Source organism: Contarinia nasturtii, unplaced genomic scaffold (genome assembly GCF_009176525.2).
Source record: "Contarinia nasturtii isolate CC-2019 unplaced genomic scaffold, AAFC_CNas_1.1 Cnas_scaffold_2110, whole genome shotgun sequence".
Taxonomy (NCBI): domain Eukaryota; kingdom Metazoa; phylum Arthropoda; class Insecta; order Diptera; family Cecidomyiidae; genus Contarinia; species Contarinia nasturtii.
The window spans coordinates 1-23,116 of NW_022199440.1; the positions used below are offsets into that span (position 1 = coordinate 1).

The 23,116-nt window shown below is 35.3% G+C and overlaps 3 protein-coding genes across 4 annotated transcripts; all 3 read left to right on the plus strand.

The window, feature by feature from the left end:
- Positions 1-4,739: 4,739 nt before the first annotated feature.
- LOC116347811 (zinc finger protein 34-like) lies at positions 4,740-7,719 on the plus strand. Its single transcript, XM_031778545.1, has 4 exons — positions 4,740-4,975; positions 5,274-5,436; positions 5,540-6,597; positions 6,664-7,719. Exons 2-4 carry the CDS (start codon positions 5,279-5,281, stop codon positions 7,518-7,520), a joined length of 2,073 nt encoding a protein of 690 aa, XP_031634405.1. The 5' UTR covers positions 4,740-4,975; positions 5,274-5,278; the 3' UTR covers positions 7,521-7,719.
- A 504-nt stretch (positions 7,720-8,223) lies between these two features.
- On the plus strand, positions 8,224-11,564 carry LOC116347810. Its single transcript, XM_031778544.1, has 4 exons — positions 8,224-8,431; positions 8,776-8,938; positions 9,049-10,463; positions 10,532-11,564. The coding sequence occupies exons 2-4, from the start codon at positions 8,781-8,783 to the stop codon at positions 11,329-11,331; spliced, it is 2,373 nt and encodes a 790-aa protein (XP_031634404.1). The 5' UTR covers positions 8,224-8,431; positions 8,776-8,780; the 3' UTR covers positions 11,332-11,564.
- Positions 11,565-12,351: 787 nt separating this feature from the next.
- LOC116347804 lies at positions 12,352-15,861 on the plus strand. 2 transcript variants are annotated; one of them, XM_031778535.1, is made up of 10 exons: positions 12,352-12,592; positions 12,916-13,078; positions 13,188-13,777; positions 13,844-14,416; positions 14,585-14,647; positions 14,718-14,825; positions 14,895-15,047; positions 15,144-15,188; positions 15,259-15,332; positions 15,410-15,861. In XM_031778535.1, exons 2-10 carry the CDS (start codon positions 12,921-12,923, stop codon positions 15,503-15,505), a joined length of 1,860 nt encoding a protein of 619 aa, XP_031634395.1. In that variant the 5' UTR covers positions 12,352-12,592; positions 12,916-12,920; the 3' UTR covers positions 15,506-15,861. The 2 variants fall into 2 exon arrangements, with proteins under 2 accessions (XP_031634395.1, XP_031634396.1); XM_031778536.1 differs by having other exon boundaries at positions 15,259-15,323.
- Positions 15,862-23,116: the final 7,255 nt, after the last annotated feature.

Here is a 23,116-nt window from a genome sequence, read left to right on the forward strand (position 1 = left end):
AAAAAAAAACATCTGAGAATTTCAAGTTGCTATGGATAGAGACGTCTGAAGTACGCAGTTTTAAAGGAAAAATGTTCATATTTGCTTATTAAACAGATAATAATATTTTCTTTGCACACGCAGTAACATTCGACTATTTTGGTGTTGATCATGCATCTGTTATAAGAAGCAAACATGACATTTTTTCTCTTGAAGTCCTCAGATCTATTTTTACTTTTCCGCACACACCTAGTGTGAAAGGGGAAAGTATTGCAATAGGTCAAAATTTACGAAACCTCAAAAACATGTTTTCTGGACGTTTCTGAGGTCAGAGAACCCGAATCAGGCCGTTTTGAGCATGGTTGTTGTGGGTCGCTTCCACGTCGTACGTCGTACGTCGTACGTTGTCCGCCGTACGCAAAATTTGTCCATGGATTTTCTCACCACCCAGAAAAGTTATTTGAAATCTGACTTCACGGGATGATTGGGGGTCCCCAGGATAGCTAGGGGTTTGCATGTATTTTTATTGGATAATATTTGCGTATTGGCATATCGGTGAAATATCGGCAGATCGGTGAAATATCGGCATATCTGTAAAATATCGTTAATATTCGGGTATTTTTTGATACTTAATTGTTCTGGAAGTGGGTTTTGGTGGATCCACAGGATCATCAGAACCGTTCCCAGTTCTGGAAGTGGGTTTTGGTGGATCCTCTGAGTGGATTTTGACAATGCCCTGACCCATCCTGAGGGTCCACTTCCAGACCTGGGAGCGGTTCTGAACGATCCTGAGGATCCACCAAAGCCCACTTCCAGAACAAAGACACTTCGCATATCGGCGAATATCGGTAGATTTTTGGCACAAAATAGTGAAATCGGTAAAGATTTGCATGATTTGTAAAAATTTGTATTATTTGTTATTCTGTTGTTTATTCGTCGAATTCGTGAAACAAAATCTTACATGAAAACCCCTAGTCGGATAGTCACTCGCGGTCAATATGTACACTGACTGATATGCACTTGAGTGCGGCCCTTGCTGCGGCCTTTTATAGGTGCGGCAGAGCTTTGAATCGAGTGCAATTTCGGCGGGAATTGCACTCACTCGGGCTACCAGAGCGAGCGAGCAAGAAAGAGCGAAAACAATTGAGCGCTAAAATCAATTCCCCTCGCATTCTGACATAGATGATGACGGAAATTTTTTTAGGGGGGCTGATGGCAAAATTCCTGACTATGCCAACCATTTGTAGGAAATGAGGATAAAATCGTTTTTTTGCTCTTCACTTTTTTGAAGAAAAACCTTGCAAATCGAAAGAATTTTCTCGGCCAACAAAGGTCCTTATTTTTCAAAATTGTTGAGGGTTCATAAAAATATTTAAGAGGGGAACCCTAGGAACCCTCGTCATCACCTATGCATTCTGATATTCAAAAAATAAAACTTTTTAATGTTCGAGATTTAACTATTTATAGTGTTGGACGTCTGTGCGTTCAATCGCCGCCTGATCATAACCGTAACCAAAAACACTGACACGCCTCTAATGCGTATTCCGAGTAACTAATCGAAGTTTGTGACAATATGGCTACCACGGTTCGACAAAGTCATAGTTTACTGATTGAAGTAAAAGTTCTTGACACCACAGAGAAATTGAAATATGAATATTTTTATTATTATTTTTTTTTAAGAAAAAAATGTTTTTTCCAAATCTTTATAGATTTGTGTCCACAATATTGGGAAATATTAAGTTAGTTTCAAACTAAAAAATAAAGTGTTTAACATAACCTCACTTTCGTGTCACAATCAAAATATGTCATAATAGTCGGGTTAAACAGATAAAATAAAACAACAGAAGTATACATATTTTTATTTTTTATTTATTTAAAAATAAAAAATGTTTCGTTTTGTAATTTTGTTAGATTTACTTCAAAAATAATAACTTATCAGAAAAAAGTAACCTGACATAACCTCACTTTCGTGTCACAATCTTGCCAAATCAATTTATATTTTATTAAACCAACTCGATAACTTCTATTTTTTTTTTTTTTTTTTCAACCAGCAAAACCCAATATCCAGTTTTAATAAATAGGAAACCGCCAACTTTAAAAAATGAGGTTACTTATTGTAATAACGATAACGTTGTTGTTCAACTTGTTGTACGCCAAAGAGTGTGATTTGAAATTAAAAAAACAGACCGATTATCGGAACTCCATTGATAAATTGGGCAGAGAAGCTGATCATATTGATCACGTACGAATTTTGAATCCACCAAATGCAACCAATGAGTTCGATTTTAAATTAAAAAATAAGGAAGAGTATCGTAACTCTATTGTTGAGTTGAGAAGACTGGTGAGCAGACAAGCTGAGCATATTGATCAAGTACAAATTTTGAATCCACCCCCTCAAAATGCAAACGATAACATAAGATACATAAATCTTGTAAATTCACATAATAACAGAGTCCAGCTCGTTATGCAAAACAGTAATCTGTATATCGTTGGTTTCGTGTCGGGCGGTTTTTTTTTTAGATTTCAAGACCATGCTAATGTCAATGTAAATATTTCCGTGACCACCATTCCTCTTAACCTCAATTCCGATTACGGTAGTTTACAAAACAGAGGTAACCGAAGATTGGAAGATGTTACAATTAGCCAAATTGAATTAGATAATTCCATCCAAATCTTATATCGGTATGGCTCGGGTGTGAATGACATGCAATTGGCGCGAGCAATAATGACTCTTATAGTATCCATTCCGGAAAGCGTAAGATTCAGCCGTATATTCGACGGAATAAGCGAGCATGTCGGAAGTTATGATTCGAATTATACACTGGGATTAGCGGGAGCAGATCTACTTCGTGGGTGGGATAGCCTTAGCGAATATGCGAATGTCCTTCAAAACAATCCCCGATCCGGAGCACCCTTACGCGTACGACTATTTCAAGACACTCATTACTATTACAGAAATATTTTGCATCAAATTTTGGCAGTAGCCATGTTGTGTAAAGTACCATCGCGTCCTCGCAGTTTTAAGAGCAATCTTGGCAACTTTGCAGACTCGTCCATATGTCCACCTAATTCGATGAGCAAAAATATTCTTATCAATAATCAGTATTGGCCAAAAGATCTCGCGATTAGTATTCTTTTTTAAAATGTTTATAACATAAGTTATGTTACATAACTATCGTTTCAACTATCGCTTTTCAAAATAAAACGCATTTTCAGAAAAAAAATTATTTTTTTTATTAACTAATACTTGGAAACAATGGGAGGATGTATCAACAAATTTCAAACTTGGTGCGTTTGGTTTTGATTTGAGTTGTTAAATTACATTGATGTTCCCATTGAAATTTGGGGCGCCACCGTTGTTTACTAAAGAGATTCGAAATCTTCATATTCTCCCATTTCTAGGAAATTAAAAACGAATCGAGTCTCACTGAATGGCGCGACATGAAAGTGTTGCCTGCAGAATCGAGTGAAAACGACGTACGATCGCACAAATATACATACACGTTGATTTTACATAATTTTCAGTACTCTTAATAAAATTACTAATAAGAATTGATAAATAAAGTGTATTGTTGTTGAAAAGCAAGAAGAAACCTATACTTTTCATTGAAAGAATTGAAATCTTGCTAGATAAATGAAATCAGTTTCAAGTTTCAATAAATTGAATCTTAAAGCAGTAAAACTTACCATTTGGATAGCCATTTTTATGAAAATTGGATGAATAAAGAATTTATAAAAGGCAGCATAAAAATGTGTTTGTATTATTATATCTAACAAAACACCTCTACGAGGTAAAATAAACGAGTAACGAAACCAAAATTAAAGACACAACATTTCTGATAATAATTTTGTGACGAAAATTTAATTTGTGAGTTGAATAAACACATTTTCATACAAAAGTCTTTTCACTAGTTGGCGGCAACTTAGTATAAATTACATTGAACTCCGTCGTGGCGCTAGCTGTGTGACACTTTAAACATAATTTCGGTACGACCTGCAATAATGTTCCAGCATCGGCAAATGCTGTATTGCCGCCGAGTTGCTGTTGATTCTGTTTCATTAAATTTCCAACTTAACAAAAATAAAATACAAGCGATTTGTACATTTATGTAAGTAACATTAAAGTCCTTTAAATGCATCTACAATAATTTGTTCGTCTTCAATTTTGTGCCAGGATGATAAACTAACAGCAATTGTAGCACCTTCCGAACGTCCAACGTAACCGATTTTTCGGCCGCAGATATTTTCGAAACGTGACCTAATGAATGACCATGCGCCCATATTACGGTGCTCTTCTTGAGACCAAACAAATTCTAAAAATTGAAAAAATTCGCAACAAACTAAATTATTAAGTGTTTCAAATGCTATTGCAGAGCAGCAAACAATGTGGTACATTATAAAAAGGCAGAGAAATAGATACAGAGATCTCTTGTTGCGTGAATGCGGTATTCGATTGAAATCTGAAGTAAATACGTTCTTTAATAGAAAATATAGAGAACACAAGACATCTATTCCTTAAGTTTGAATTTTATATAAATACATTACCACTTTGCACATTGGGATAGAAAAATCCCATAGAAAAAATCAAATTACTTAATACTTATATGAATTTGAAAATACCGATCGCACGTACTCAACCGTACTCAATTGGTGATGTGGAGAGTCGCATCGATGGTCGCATCGAATGTAGACCACAGCAAAGCACAGGTTGACGTTTGTGAAATATGCCATGTCATTTCTTTGTGTTTTTGTGTATCAAAAAATCGGCTATTGTGTACGATCTGTCTATGTGTTGTTATTTTATGTATTTTTTTATAAAAAAACGACCAGAATATCATTTATTTGATCAAATCCAAGAGGACATATTCCATTCAACTGATTAGTCGTTATTGAAAGTTGTACATCACAAAAATAAAGGGTAAAACTCAATAAAATCAATCGTTTTCAGGAGAGAACGCTATAGACCTTAGACCAAGGTCAATAACCTCACATTTGGGTAAGCAATCAGTTGGCAATAAAATTTTGGCTATGAAATCAATGAGAATGTCATTTTATAATGGGTTTCTGTTGGATTTTTGTACAAATAAGTTCATTTTAAGCGTCAAGAGGATTTTACGTTTGGTTCAAAGTGCTCAACTCATTATAGCGCTAAAACTTATGGTGAACGGATTAGTCACAACACTAACACTTTTTTGCATCAATTGACTTTTTTCTGTGCAACATTTACTATCTTAGTATGTCACAACTTTCTATGGAAATCTAATGGATTTTCGTGAATATTCATGTATTTTCAGAAACCATGATTGGAAATTGGCAACGCACTCTGGCCAACTATTGGACGAACACTCAGCAAGACACGGAGGCAACGCTGCAATTTTTGAAAGGTGATTTTCGATGCAGTGGACTCTCCTTTGACGACAATTTCAAGGAATACTTTTTGCGAGAGACCAATGATCGGTGAGAAGATGTTGTTCTGAATTTTAAATTGTTTCCATTGCATTTTCAATATCAAATTGTAATCGTTTGATCAACTGCGTGAATGTTTTATTCTTTTCCACAGTGTCGCCCAAGCGTATGAACGGTGTCTCAGGAATGCCAAATTCGAAGAGCAATTCATTGCAGTTCGTGCTCGAAATCACGGATCGGCGGACAAAAAGACGAACACTGATGCAAGCGGTGGGACAGCAAGCAATGTATCGAATAACTGCCATCAGACAGTCACTGATCCAATCACATCAACAATAAACCAGGAGGTGAATGTAGTCACCAATTGGCCACACACATTACCATCGTCTACACCATTTTATGGTGAGCTAAGAAATGACACGTTTCAACCGTTCACATCGTTTTTGGACAACAACATTGATCCGAACAATGTCACTGAATCGATCGAAGCAATGATTGGCAACGAAATTGCTATTGAAATTGAAACATCGAGTGAAGGAACGACAATGGGTAACCAAGGGCCGAGCACTTCTAGACGGCCAACCACTGACATGATTATACCGACGGTAGCGCCAGAAGCAAATGGAGTCGACCAAGGAAGCGATATGAATGAACCTCAATCAATGGCAAATACAACCACATTCCATGAAATATCTGTAATACAAATCCCAGGCGATGAAACAATTCAACGATTTGCATCGATTGTGAGCAAAAACATTGGTGAGAACAATGTCAGAGCATCGCTTGGAGCAACACTCGGCAACGAATCAATGTCCGCAAAATTTGACGAGCCCCAAGCCACTCTTACGAATGGAAATGGCATGAGTGAAGATGACATGCGAAATAGCATAGCGGTCAATGGAATGTCGAAGGGAGTGATGACAAACGATCAACCAGATCCAGCCATCAGTGAATATGACGAAATTATTGTAACGAATGCCTCAGAATTGGAGACGATACACGCCGATCGACCAAATAATCTACCGGTTGTTGATTTGACAATTGAAAATGTTAAAGCACAAAAGGTAAACAATCAGAAGGGGAAAAATCAAGTGAAGACGAATCAACGAAAGAGAAAAATTGCTGAGACATCGACATTGAATGGGAATTCAAAGAAAAAACGGAAGATTGAACCGCGTTTGACACAGAAAACCATTCCGGAGTCGACTTCAGGTAAGAATTTCGATTGTGGGGTGTGAAAATTTCAGTTTAGTTATGAATTTTGTTACTCGCACACAGAATCGCCGTTCATTGATGTGACGTCAAAAGGAAGAAAGAGTTCGAAACAATCAAAGGGAGTACATGTTCCGCCAAATCAACGGAATGAAACCAAATCAACCGACGCTGAACATCAGAAAGGATCGACATCAAACGGAAAATCCAACACAAAATGTGAATTTTGTAATTATGTGGCCTATCCGTCACAGTTGATAGTACATAGACGCATTCACACTGGCGAGAAACCATTTATATGCAAAATTTGTGCGAAAGGATTTACTAGTACATATGTTCTGAAAACGCACATGCGAACTCACGCAAATCAATTTCCATTCCATTGCTCGATTTGTCGACAAGGATTCGCGGTGAAATGGGAAAAGGAGACGCACGAGAAAAATTGTAATCAACGGCGATTTGAATGTTATTTGTGCAAATATGCTACATTATACAAAACACACTTAGTCAGACATTTGCACATTCATACCGGTGAATTGCCCTTTAAATGCAAAATTTGTGCAAAAGGATTTCCTCAGAAGGGTGATCACACAAAGCACATGAGAACTCACGCAAATCAATTTCCGTTCCATTGCTCGATTTGTCAACAAGGATTCGCAGTGAAATGGGCGAAGGAGACGCACGAGAAAAATTGTAATCAACGGCGATTTGAATGTTATTTGTGCAAATATGCCACATTGAACAAAGGACACTTAGTCACACATATGCGCCTTCATACCGGAGACAAACCATTCCGTTGCTCTCATTGCTCAAAACGATTCAGTGATAAATCTTATTTTAATAGACACCAAAAAAATCATCAAATAAAATCAAATGATTTATGTTACAAACCGAACAGTTTTTTACTGTTGTTAAATGTCTAGAGACAATTTAAATGTAAGGCTTCTGATTACATCACATGCCATGTAAACTTTTTCTCTTTATTCGAATCTAAAAGTCATTATTTGTATGAAGCACAGAAAATAAGATCGGAAATGTTACAATTGATTGTATTTTAATTGAAATTAAATATACTTGTACCGAATAGAGAAATAAAAAATTCAAAGAAAATAATTATGTAAACTGACGTGTTCATACAATGAATAAAATGAAGCAACAAAATAAACTCATTTCGCTTTCTCATTTCATTGTTAAAAGGAAATAAAAAGTCATTATTGAGAGTAAATATAGGTGTACGTCGTCACGTCATCGTGGCAGAAACAGAGACGAGGATCTCTAGTTACTTGAATTTGGCAGGTGTTATTCAAATAAAATTTGAAGTAAATTCGTTCTTTGATAGAAAATGTAAAAAACTCAAGAGGTATCTATAGGAGGAATAGCTATTCCTCAAGTTTGAATTTAGTAATGTATTCACATTGCTAAAGTGCACATTGAAAGTGAAAAATCCCATAGAAAAATTCAAATTAACGACATACATTTGAAAATTCTGCTCGCACGTACTTAACCGTACTCAATTAGCGATGTGGAGAGTCGCATCGACTTTGCATTGAGTGTAGACCACAGCAAAGCACCGTTTGACGTTTGTGGAATACCATGTCATTTCTGTGTGTTTTTGTGTATCAACAAATCAGCTATTGTGTACGATCTGTCTATGTTTTGTTATTTTATGTATTTTTTATCAAATAAACGTCCGGAATATCATTGATCAAATCCAAGAGGATATACTGCATTCAACTCATTAATTGCGAATTGTGCAATCACAAAGATAAAGTGTGAAATTTCATCAAAAATTGTCACAAACGCCAGAGATCTAGAGGAATAACCTCACATTTGGGTAAGCAATCAGTCGGCAATCAAATATTGGCAATGGGAACAAAAAATACCGAAATACAAAGAGAATGGCATTTGATGTTGGTATTGTTTGGGTCTGTGTACAAAAAGAAGTCATTTTATGCAGAGATTTTGTTCGATTGATCTATAGAGGTCATTTCTCTATAACGGTAAAATATACCGAGAACGAAATAGTCACAACACCAACACAGATGTGTTACTTGAGTCTCTCTGCGTTAATTGGCTTTTGTTTATACACAAAATTTGCTTTCGGTTGGCAAAAAATCGATGTGTGATGATTTGGTAGCGAAATTTAATGGATTTTCCTGAATTTTTGTATATTTTCAGGAAAAATGATTGGAAATTGGCGCCAGACTTTATCCAACTACTGGACGAATACTCAAGTTGCGACGGAGAAAACGCTGCAATCGGTGAAAGATGATTTCGAGTGCAGCGGAATGGTGTTTGACGACAAGTTTAAGGAATACTTTCTACGTACAACGAATGCTCGGTAAAGAAACCATTCTTATTTGTTATTTGATATAATTTTCATTGCTTTTTCACCTGAATTCATAAGCAAACATCAACAAAACGCTCGTTTGGTCATTTTTGTCTACATAGAGTCGTTCAAGTGTATGAAGGATTCATCTTGGAAGTTCAATTCAATCCCGAGCCAACCAACAAAAAGACAACCACCGATGCAAGCGGTGAGACTGAAATAAATCAATCGCATAATTGCCAGCAGACTGACTCAATTCTACCAACAATAAGTCAAGAGGTAAATGCACTCGGCGATCGGCCACGAAATTTGCCATTTTTAACACCCTTTTATGATGAAACAAATGGATCTGAAGAACGCGTGCCGAACAATAAAACGTTCCAAGTACATTCCACATTTGTGGATGAAAACATCGATCCGAAAAATGCCACTGAATCGATCGAAGCAATGATTGGCAACCAACCAATTTCGACCGTTCAACTCAACGAGTCTCAAGCGACTATTCTGAGTGAAAATGGTCTGAATGGAAACGAAATTGACAGGGATAATCCAATCGAAACATCGAACAAAATACTGACAATGGCTTATCAAAATTCTGTGCATCCAACCGATCCGATTGTACAAGGGGTAGATCCAGAGACAAATGGAGTCACCCATTGCCTAGAAATGAATAATTGTATAAATGAACATCAAGCAATGTCAGCTTTGACCCCAATCCATGAATTATCTGCAATACAATTCCCAGGCGATGAAACACTTCAACGATTTGTGTCGTTTGTGAGCAACAACATTGATGAGAACAATGACACAGCATCGGTCCGAGAGATGCTCGGCAGTGAATCATTTTTCGCTCAAGTCAACGTAATTCAAGCGAATGCTTTAAATGAAAATAGCCTGAATGGAAACGAAATTGGCAGTGACAATCCAATCCAAGCTTCGAATAAAGAAATAGCAATTGATAGTCAAGCACAGAGCATTTCTATGCAGCCAACCGTCGATTTGATTGCATCATCGGTGGCGCCAGAATTAAATGACGGAGCCAATCTTCCTGGCGTGAATGAACATCAATCAATGCCAGTCATAACAACATTTCATGAATTATCTCAAGCACACATCCTAGTCACAGCTCCGCTTGGAGTAATACTCGGCAACGACATGATGTCCGTAGAATTTGACGAGCCTCAAGTCACTCTCACGGATAAAATTGGCATTAGTGAAGATGATATACGAAATAGCACAGCTGTCAATGGAGTAACAAAGACAAACGTTCAACCAGATTCAGCCATCAGTGAAAGTGACGACATTATTGTAACGAATGCCTCAGAACTGGAGGTGATACACGTCGATCGACCAAATAATCTACCAGTTGTTGATTTAATAATTGAAAATGCCGAAGTACCTCCAGAAAAGGCAAGCAATCAAGCCAATCGAAAGGACGTAAAGCAAGTGAAGGCGAACCAACGAAAGAGAAAAATTGCTAGCGAAACGACATCGAATGACAATTCGAAGAAGAAACGGAAGATTGAACCACTTTCAGGTAAGATTTTCGATTGTGAGATGTGAATCTTTTTCAGTTTAGTCATAAATTTCGCTATTATCACACAGAATCAACACTGATTGATGTGGCGTCAATGGGAGAAACAAAGAGTTCGAAACAATCAAAGAAAGTACAACGGAATGAAACCAAATCAGTTGGTGTACAACTGAATGGATCGACATCAAATGGGAAATCTAAAACAAAATGTGAGTTTTGTAATTATGTGACTACACGTCCGTCACATCTGATAATACATAGACGCATTCACACTGGCGAGAAACCATTTGAATGCAAAATTTGTGTAAAAGGATTTACTCGTAAAGATGCTCTGAAAACGCACATGCGAACTCACGCAAATCAATTTCCATTCCATTGCTCGATTTGTCGACAAGGATTCGCGGTGAAATGGGAAAAGGAGACGCACGAGAAAAATTGTGATCAACGGCGATTTGAATGTTACGTGTGCAAATATGCTACATTATACAAAACACACTTAGTCACACATATGCGCATTCATACCGGTGAATTGCCCTTTAAATGCAAAATTTGTGCAAAAGGATTTGCTCAAAAGGGTGTTCACACAAGGCACATGAGAACTCACGCAAATCAATTCCCATTCCATTGCTCGATTTGTCGACAAGGATTTGCGGTGAAATGGGAAAATGAGACGCACGAGAAAAATTGTAATCAACGACGATTTGAATGTTATTTGTGCAAATATGCCACATTGAACAAAGGACACTTAGTCACACATATGCGCCTTCATACCGGAGACAAACCATTCCGTTGCTCTCATTGCCCAAAACGATTCGTCACAAAATCTCATTTGAAATGGCATCAAAAACGTCATCAGATCAAAACCAAATGATTTATGTTACAAACCGAACAGTTATTTCACTATTGTTAAATGTCGAGAGACAATTTAAATGTAAGGCATCTGATTACATCACATGCCATGTAAACTTTTTCTCTTTATTCGAATCGAAAAGTCATTATTTGTATGAAGCACAAAAAATAAGATCGGAAATGTTACAATGGATTGTATTCTAATTGAAATGAATAGAGAAATAAAAAAATCAAAGAAAATTATTATGTAAAATGACGGGTTCTTTCAAAGAATAAAACGAAGCTACAAAATAAATTCATTTGTATTTCACATTTCATTGTTAAATAAGAACTGAACAGCTGTTATTAAGAGTAAATGTGATTTTTTTTTGTCAAGGATCTAGCATACAGCGGCATTGAGATTTTGAAACGAAAGAGCAACTATTTGTCTTATCAATTCAGTACCAGCTCAAATATCGTTTGGCATACGATCATCAATATTAATAGTTGCTTATCACACAAATGTTTGTAATATCAAATTACTAACTAATTTGATAAAAAACGAAAATTGTCAATCAATCACGATTGCAACATATCGTAGTGCTTTATACGAGTTTATTGTCAATGATGAAGTGAAACGTCCATGCGTGGAAAGGTAAGATATTTCTACGAAGAAATATTGAGTCAAATTTTGCTACTTTTATGCACAAATCAAACGAGCATGTCGTACACACTACACAGAGGCAGAAATAGAGACAGAGATGTCTTGTTGCTTGAATTAAATTTGGCATTCGATTGAAATCTGATAAAATTCGTTCATTGATAGAAAATATCGAAAATACAAGACGCATCTATTCCTTGAGTTGGAGTTTATCAAAGTAATTATACTGTCACATTAAGACAGAAAAAATTCATAGAAACATTCAAATTACGAATATAAATTTGAAAACACCGCTTGAACGTACTCAACCGTACTTAATAGGCGATGTGGAGAGTCGTATCGATTGTGCATTGAGTGTAGACCATAGAAAAGCATAGTTTGACGTTTGTGGAATGATGCGTCATTTTTGTGTGTTTTTTTGTATCAGCCGGCTATTGTGTATGTATACGCTCTGTGCATGTTATTTTATGTATTTTATTATCGGAAAAACTACCGGAATATCATTGATCAAATCCAAGAGTATTAATAACCAACCATCATTCAACCCATTGTAAATTGTGCAATCGGAAAGATAATAATTCAATCAGAAATCGTTGCGTACAGCCAGAGCGCCAGAGACCTGGACGAACAACCTCACTTTTGGGTAAGCAATCAATTGGCAATCAAATCATGGGAAAAAAAACACATCCAAAGAGAATCTCATTTTAAATTGATCTTTCGGTGGATCTGTGTACAAAAATAAGTCATTTTATGCAGAGATATTCTTCGATTGGTCGATAGAAGTCATTTCTCCATAACGGTAAAATATACCGAGAAAAAAATAGTCACAACACCAACACATTAGTCTCTCTGCGTTAATTGACTTGTGTTTTTACATAAAATTTGCTTTCGGTTGGCACAAAATCGATGTGTGATGATTTGATAGCGAAATTTAATGGATTGCCCTGAATTTCTGTATATTTTTAGGAAAAATGATCGGAAATTGGCGACAGATTCTATCCAACTACTGGACGAATACTCAAGTTGCTACGGAGAAAACGCTGCAATTGGTGAAAGATGATTTCGAGTGCAGCGGAATGGTGTTTGACGACAAGTTTAAGGAATACTTTCTACGCACAACGAATGCTCAGTAAGAAAACCATTTTTTTTGCCATTTGATAGAATTTTCATTGCTTTTCCACCTGAATTCATAAACAAACATCAACAAAACGCTCATTTGGTCATTTTTGTCTACATAGAGTCGTTCAAGTGTATGAAGGATTTATCTTGGAAGTGCAATTCAATCCCGAGCCAACCAACAAAAAGACAACAACCGATGCAAGCGGTGAGACTGAAATAAATCAATCGCATAATTGCCAGCAGACTGACCCAATTGCGCCAACAACAAATCAAGAAGTAAATACAGCCCTCAATTGGCCGTCTTCTAAGCCATTTTATGGCGTATCAAACAATGAAACCATATGTCAACCATTCGTGTCTCAACTCAACGAGTCTCAAGCGACTATTATGAGTGGAATCGAGCGAAACGAGAATGGAATTAGCATTGACAACCCAATTGAAACATCGAATGAAGAAGAAGATATGCTGGTGATAAACGTCGATGGACCAAATAAACTTATAGATTACGATTATAATGTGACAATTGAAAATGCCATAGCATCTCCAAAAACTGTAAGCAATCAAGCCAATCGGGAGGAGGTAAAGCGAGTGGAGATGAACCAACGAAAGAGAAAAATTGCTGACGCATCGACATCGAATGACAACTCGAAGAAGAAACGGAAGAATGAACTACGTTCGACAGTGAAAACAGCACCGGAGTCAACTTCTGGTAAGATTTTCAATTGTGGTGTGTGAAAATATCAGTTTGGTCATGTATTTTGTTACTCTCACTCAGAATCGGCGGTAATTGATGTGACGTCCAAAGAAACAAAGAGTTCGAAACGATCAAATCAACAGAATGAAATCAACTCAGCTGACGCTGAACAACAGAATGGATCGACATCAAATCGAAATGAACATCAGTCGACGCCAAATACAACGCCATTGCATGAATTCCCAGACGATGATACGCTTGAAGGATTCGCATCGTTTGTGGGCATCATAAATAACATTGATCTCAACAAGGTACCAGCATCACTTGGAGTAACACTCGGAAATGAATCACAAGCCACTCTTGCGAATGGTGTTGGCATACGAAATAATACAGTGATAAACGGGATAGCGAATGGTATGATGGAAAGTGTTCAACCTAATAATACAACGATCGTTGATTTGTCAATTGATAATACCGAAGCATGTGCAGAAAAAGAGAGCAGTCAATCTAACTCATCGTCATCAACCATTCGTAGATGGAACTATCATATTGTCGAAGACTATTTATTTAAAAATGGAATTACATCCAGAAGAAACGCAACTTACGAATTAGTTGCAAACAAGTTTCCAGGCCTACAGAGGGACGAATTTAATAGTAAGTATATAATAATAATAATTTGTTGATGTAACCTACGCAAAAGCTGTTTAAAAAAACTATATTTCGCTTTGATTCAAATGTCGATATGAGCTCCTGGGGTGCAAATTTTTCCTGTCTTTGAAAATATTTCTTGAAATTGAAATTGTTTTTTTTTTTTTATTATAGAACTTGCAACGCGAGCAAAAAGAATGATTGAAAATGATAGCGTGAAGCGTCCTGTAAGAAGGCGTAAGTAACTCATATCATATTCCAATTGGGAAAGAAATCTTTTTATATATTTTGTTGAATGATTTTATAGCACGGAAACATCCCAAAATCTACACCGACTCCGACACCAATCGTCAATTTTTGAATGTATCAGGTTCGGATGATTCAGACGGTGAATCAAATCCTGATGGCACATATGGTACGTAGAATATTGATATTTCAGTTTTCTTAACTCTATTTTCAATGACCAACCGAATTTCATTTATAGATCAATCTTTTGCCAATATTGTTGCCAATGATCCGTGTCGTGTGCGAAATTTTATTGTTCGTAACGGTTTGTATTATAGTCAATCACAGGTCCTAAATGATCACATTCGCAGACATTATCGCATTACGGCCATGGATCGCACTTTTGTCGATTGTGAGTATTTTTGTAGTAATATAAATGTTAAATTTTTGATAAGTATTTGAATTTGTTACATCCAATATAATATGATATTTTTAAATTCGATTTTAGGTGCAATGCTACAAGCATCTCGATATATTGACAACCAAAAACGAAGTAATGTGATTTTTTTCGTACGAAATATTTGAAACAATTTTGACATATGTCCGTATTTTTCTATTTTTAGAGCTGATGAACAATCCGGAAGCGAATTTAAGACAGAATTTGTCAAACGCAGCAACGGCAGCAACGGCAGCAACGGTAAAATAAACTTTTTACTGAAAGTAAATTTTCACGAAAAATATGATGATATTTAATTTTTTGTTCAATCATTACAGCCGTCCGGAACTCAAACAGTCACAGCACAAACACCATCTGGAAGTGAGATCCCGGTTCGATCACCGACTGGAAGTCCAAGTACATCGAAAAATTGATTCACATACATTATTCTCTTGAATAAACCAAATAATAATCGACAAAAAATGAAATCACCGTCCTAAATAACACCAATTCAGCTGCATAATTTAAAGAATTACTTTGTTCCCAACATTCTCATTGTTAATCTGTTAATCAGAGTTTTGAGATTTAAAAGATCACTGCCACTAGTTTCAACTGAATCTCATTAATGAAAAATGTATTATAAATAGATCAAAATTCACGTTTATTATCACTCAATTTGTGTTTCGAGCCCGTTCAAAATGGCAGTTGCAAACAATTGTAAATATACTAATAGCATTTGATTAATCGATTTAATTTAAAAATGATGAACCCAACAATACTTAGATAATATTGAATTTGGCATTTGAAATAAACTTTATTTTTATGACACTGAACATTATATCTTGGTTTTATTTCACTGGTAAATTGATTACATCACCACCCATTTGTTGACCACGTTCACAATCTGATATCAGTGACCGGTTCGTGCATAATTCTATGCTTGCCTAAATACGCTAGGTAGCATAGATATGCCAAGCATAGCCGCAAACGCAACCGACGCATGGCCGTTCACTCTATATGAACAATGCACATGTTCGTTTATGCAGACGACCGTGCGCATACAATATAGCTCGAATCGAATGGTGACGGGTGCGTTGCGGCTTGCGTCTCCGCTATGCTTAGCATAGCTATCAGGCATAGAAATATGCGCGAACCGGTCACTGTCTGATATCAAATTAAAGTGTTTTACCTTTCCGCGCACACCTTGTGCATAATGGGAAATTATTTTGCATTTATCTTCAATAAAAATCCTTCAATCAAAGACACCCAGTTGCTCATAAATTGGCACGAGTTTCCTCACTAATTCTATGAACTTCGGTTCGCCATTTGGCATATTTATGCGACGTTTAACTCTTTTACGCGGTTTTCCGATGGACATCAGCTCTTCATAATAAATCCCTTCAAAAATTGATTTATTCAGTGCTTGTAACATGCATGATGCAATTAAACCTTGAAATGTGCAGAAAATTATAAGTTTGAGTGGTTAAGAAGGAATAATATTAATCCAAATTTTGGGATTCAAAAAGACACACCCACAAGACTCTTTGATAAAAACTGCTGATGAAATTCTTTGAATGTTGGAATATGTTTCTGATATTTTAATTGCTTGAGACGGAGTATCAATTCACCATGATAGAACATGAGCAATTCATCGATTCTCTCGAATCGAATATCATCTAGAAGTGAAGTGCTAAAGAAATATCGTAGATCAATGGCTGGTGATGACCATCAAGAGAACTGAAAATCGATTAGTATGACATTTCTGATTGGAGCATTATCGCTATCATCTACGCGCTGCAATAAAATATTATTTGTTCACAAGTCTCCATGCACCAAAGTGGTAAAATGATTCGGGTCTGATTCAAAAACATCAAGCACATTTTCAATCAGCTTCGAACGAAATATTTGTAATTTCTCTGTCAAATGCCTAAATTCAGGTAAGGCTCAAATCATCTCGGCAAATGCATCGAAATTTGAAAGGTAAAAGAAGTTTAAGTGTTTCGATTTTTCGTAACGATTGATAAGACCTGAGCAAAATAAAAAATCATATGTGTGGCACCGATAAAACCCTATATGAACTACATAGTAAATACCGTGCTTAAAACGCTCAAATCGATTCGGTTGATTTTCTTGTACAAATAGCACATATTGCATGAAATGTTGCCGCTTTCTTTAGAATTTCTTTTGCTTCGAACAAATTAAATCGGCGCCCTTCACACGCTGTACTGTATCCGTTATTCGACAAATCTTCCATTAAAATTGACTTATTCGAACAAACGCCTGAAAATAACGGAAAATCGTACGTTATCGAACGGGAGCAGTACCAATTAGCAAAACATTCAAGTAACAATTGCTTACTGCCATTTAATTTGCTCAACTAAATGTTTAACAAGGGTAAAATTTCACTATAAATTTCTACTTCTTTATCAAAAGCATTGTTGAGTGTGGTTGGTTGTTCATCAGCCAGTGGGAATTTTATCAAAATCGATTTCTCTTTCACATGATCGTCCTTTGCATTTAAATGTTTCCAGAAATTTCAAGATAAAATTGAAATCAATCAAATCGCGCATATGGCAAACGGTTTAACTTACAACAAATGTTAATTTAATGCAATAAATTGAACTGTTGAAATTTTGATTCTTTCCGATTCCATGATTCAGCTCAAAACTAATCACATTAATTCTCGGATTTTTATAGTAATTCCTTAGCAGATGCTCGAAAAGGCCACTATTTAATCATTTTGGAAGTATTTAACACATCTCTTACAAATATTTTATCCAAGGTCGAAAACGCAATACAAAACCGGAAATTATTTGAAGGACACCAAATTGTACAATTTGTGTAATTATATGGATAATTAGACGGTTGCCATTGATATACATAAATATTGACTGATACTGTGTTTTGCTTGTCAGGCGCGAATTGATAACGTTTATCATTCGATGACAAAGCAACATTCCAATGACCGTTTCATTTATTTACTTTTGTGTTTTATTGTCTCATTTAAAGAATATAAAATCCTGATTGTATCTTATCAATCACCATCAAAAGTAAAAAAACGAAAATCTTTTCAATTTTTGCACAAATCTCAATGCATCATGTATTCTGTTGCCTCAAATATACAATTAATCAATTCAAAAAATTCAACCAATGTTGTAAGATAATAATTTATTTTATTCAAAACGCTTGTGCTAACAATTTAAAATAATTGAAATATTGAAAGAATACAAATAGTTTCTCTAATAAGGTACCATTTGTGCAATGTGCAATGTGCATGTCCTGTCCACCAATAGCTAATTATATATTATAATTTGCTTCACTCAATAAATGTAACAATGTTCATTTGGCGACCTGCTTCTAATAATTAACATTGATTTATTATCAATCTAGGGGATAACCGTGAATTGCAGATCGAATAATTTATAATAATAAACGCTATTTCTCTCTATTTTTCACTAATTCTGCTAGTATTTCTACTAGTTTGTTCTAATACTGCTATTTTTTGCTAATTTCTCTAGTACGTCAAAAATATTGCATACGTCAGATTGACAGCATGATCGAATAACTGAAATGTGTTTACGTAAATGTTTCAAGTTGACACTTTCAACGTGTATATTTGAAGCAGGCACTAGCCTATACGTTTTCAGTAAGAAATCTGTCATCAAATCTACATTTCCGATTGCAATTCGTAAATTGTAGTTAATACAGATGAAACGTGCTTGGTTACGTGCCATTGAATATATTTTTTATTTAAAAATGAGAAAAAGCGTATTAAACTACATATTTTGATACATTTTAGTTCAATACTATTCAATTCGTTTGTTTTGTGAATTTTATTTTAATTAATTATTTCAATATATTCAAGAATAAATGCTTACTAAAGTATATACGTGTACAGTGCTAATTCTGCTATTTATTGCTAATTTTGCTATTTTCTTCATGTAAATTTCCCTATTTTTTGCTAATGTGCTAATTCTAATTCGCATGGATATCCCCTAGTTATCAATCCAAAATTGGTGGATAGAATCGAATTAATTGGTTCGTGTATGTGCATTTGCAAGCAAATGCTGTAGCTTTTCAAAAGGCTAGCTGTTTAGGTGACATTGCAATTATGCAATTCACTATTTATCAAATAAGTGATTGGTATACATTTCGGTGCTGTTTTCTACTCTAATTAAAATAATTTTCAAGATAAAAAGTTTAAAATAATCATAATAAAAATTAATGACTAGCACCGCGCAACATAGAAAAGTAAGAATATGCACGATTTACAATCTGTAAAAAAAGAAATGATGAATAATAAGGTGTTTCTCTGTCAATGGGACTAATATTACCATTTTAAACATCTCGCGAGTGCATTGAATATTCATTTTGCCATGAATGTAAATTGGTTTTTGGGCATTCATCATCATAATGGGTAGAAGTCTTTGCAATTCAATTGGAAATGCTTCCCAAGAGCATTGATAAATTGTGTCATTTATTTCTTCAAAGCCATTTGAGACTTGGTCTCCGAAAAAACAGAACAGTGAAATGTAAAGTAATACATAATTGACACCAACTCCCATGCGTATAATATCGGCGAATCTATGCGTTTCAACTGCCTATGAAAACGAAACAAATATTCGTTGAGTGCAAATGTTCGGAAAATGTTTCTCTTTCTATCACAATTCAAAACATACCGAATTCAAACTGAGCAGTGATGCACAGATTGATATATTGGACGAACAAACAAAGGACGTTATGATGGAACTATAGGTAGTCGAAAAGCGATCAGTAAATCTGTTGAATAGCAGAAAAATTGGTATAAATTTGTGAATAAGAAAAAAAAACAAAACTATATTCAACTGTTTTGCAGTGGCATGAAATTCAAGGATTTCACAAAGATTTTCACAAATATCGATACGCTCTTTGGCACTAAATTTTTCACGAGCGCATACGATAGAGTTATTAAAGTCTTTCAAGCTCTGTTTGATGTCCAATATGAATGCACTGATTAATGTAGAAAATCCAGCAAAAATTTCCATCGCAGCAACAGTTACAAAAAGACCGCTATAGAACCAAGCAGCCACCAAACTCGTTATTATAATGTAATCCCATATATTGGTCCAGGTCCATGGTAATCTGAGGTGCAATAAATTCATAAAACAATAAAACTTTTTTCCCATGGCCGGGATTGCTCGTCTGAGGAAGTGTTATGGTGAGGAGGCAATCGAGGAGGACAGCGCTGAAGTGGATCAAAAAGATTTTTTAAACACAAAAATATCTTTTTGGTTGAAAACATTTTCCTCCTCACTTGGGGAGGTGGATTCTTCTCTGCGCGCTCATCCTCCTCATTTACCTCCTCGCCGTTTCTCCTTCGCAGAGGAACAAACCCTGCAAACAAAACTACTCACACAATCGGCATTATCAATTGAAATGCATCAATTGAATAGGTGGCAAAATATCCATGAATCGATGCCAGAGCCTTTGGAATTACTGCAAGTGCACCCAATATAACAGCCCATGTCCAAAATGTTTTCACGATTTTTTCGGATTTTTCAATTTGCTCGCCATAAATTATGCGAATTTCAATTTTGGCGCTTCCTGCATTCATGCATTTTGGGAAGTGAGAACGTTTATTGGGTATATGGTTAGACCCAAGTTACTCAAAGATTTTATAATGGAAGCTAACAAAAATTGTGTCAACGAACGTTCATGTTCGTTTTTAGTTCGAGTTCGTTCATTCGATTGAGCGACAGAACCGACAATGAATCTAAGAATTTCAAAAGGAACGAACCCAAAAAAAAAATTTGACTCTACAGAACGTTAAGTTAAACATTAAACGAACCGAAAACAAAAATAAAATTCATTAATTACATAACGAAGGAACTCGAACCAGGATTTGGAGGTTCGTTGACATCTTTAGCTCCCAATGACTTAAAGGTTGGCAATGATTAAAAACGAGACACCATTTAACTAATAACTAATAAATTTCGCTCACTTTTCTCAACGATTTCGGTCAGTTCATCCATTAAAGCAGATAGAAGCACCTTTTCTAAAATTAGAATGATATACAAAACAGTGCGTAATACTGTGACAGAACAAAATAGAAAGCTTTCGGAATATTCATCGAATGTATTTGCTTTTAAAAATGGAAAAATCAGCACCGAAAAAGAATACCAAATCAACGTAAGCACAACAAAGAGAATGTGAACAAAATTAAATGCCAAACGAAATTCACGAAATATTGCCGGAAAATGTTTTTCGGCCACCGGAAAAATTCCCAAAATTGTTAAATGCCTTTTCGGGGTGAATAATAAAGACATATCGAATAAAAATGGAATTTTATGCAAAGATTTCGTCGAGTTATTCTTCTTCTATTCAAAAATGCACTAAATGGATTTTTATATTGGCCGCCAAGTCTCTTCGAAATTAAACTGAAATTGTGTTAAGAAACATATGACTTGTCTGGTTTTATAAAAAAAAATGATCTACGAAAATCATGTGATTCGAATGTGCTCAAAATTCATTGGAGAATGCAATGTTTTTGATTTAAATCGCGATGGAGATATCGAATAATTAAAGTATAAAAATCAGGGAGGCGGAGCCTAAATTTTAATTTGACACACTCTATCAAGAAAATATATCAAGTTTAATGGCAATCAATCGATATGAGAAATGAGTCAACTCAAAAGCTGCATCTAGAAAATAAATTGGAAGGCAAATCGATTTAAATGCAATTGAGGCCAGTTGTTACAAATAACGGAGCTTTTATTTATTTAACAAAATAAATTTGAGTGCGAATTGAATTACAAGATTGTTTGAACGTTTTTATCATGCAAGCGAAGAGTTTTTCATAATCGAATTTTAAAAAAATAGTTTCTATTCGTTTTTTGAAGGGAAATAGGTTTTTTTTGTCCGAATGTGAATATTTTTTGGTCGCGATGATAACATGTACCGAATTTCCCAAAATCGAAGGGAAGAGAGAACTATCGGACTTGGCTAATGTCGGCTCAGGCATATCTCATTATAAAGAAACTATGGTCATGTACGAATCAGCGCCACCGGAGAGTGCAACGGAAACGAAACTAGAAAAAATCGAAACTAGTAAGGTAGAGATGACATTATAGCAAAGATGTGAATTGCAATATAAGTTTGGGAGGCTGTCACCACTCTGTCAAAAGTTTCACTATTCTACGACACTGGTGCCTGGAATTGTTTGAAGTTCCTTCCGTTTTTTAAAAATTGTAACCACAATTCGAATTTGTATGCATTAGGGACCACACTTTTTAAGGTGAAGGCAAACATACCTGAATTCTGTATTAGAGATCGCAATGATTTGATGATTTGGGTCTACAAGGAATAGGCTGGGTCAAATTTTCAGCAACATTGGTTGATCGGTGTAAAACTTGGACTCTGAAGAGGCACTTATGAGAAAAATTCCTTGAAATCATATTCTTCCAATTTGAACTCTGAAAGAATTTGTAGTGGGTTTTTTTTGGCAGGAGAAACTAGAATATGATGTTATTTTCCACAAGAAAATTACATTCCGAGAGTTTAAAAAAATTTCAATGAATATTAAGGATACCTCCCACACAAAACTTTCGTTTATGAGCCAAAAATCGAAAATTTTGTATGGGGGTAACTATATTTTTGATTGAAATTTTTTTAAACTTTATGAGACTATTTATATTGCCAAGAAAATAATATTCACAAGTTTTCACTGTGATTTGAGTTACTGCAACCAAACATAGACCATAATTTCAGTTTATTCCCAAAATTTCATTGCCATGCGGAAAAGTCAGCTTGCGTACTTAAGCCTCTTTATTTATTACGGTTTTTTCTATTAAAGCAAATAGTTTTCCCTTTTGATTACTATCAACACCTACCTGATTACTACCTACACTCTAGTGATACAACTCATATTTAGAAGATGTGTTGTATGTTATAATAATATTTTATTGAGAAGGAAGAACTTAATTGATTCAGAGTGAAAATACAAAATATGAATCTTGTAAGTTTATAAATTTTTATCTTAAATGAATGGAATTTTAAGACACAAATTT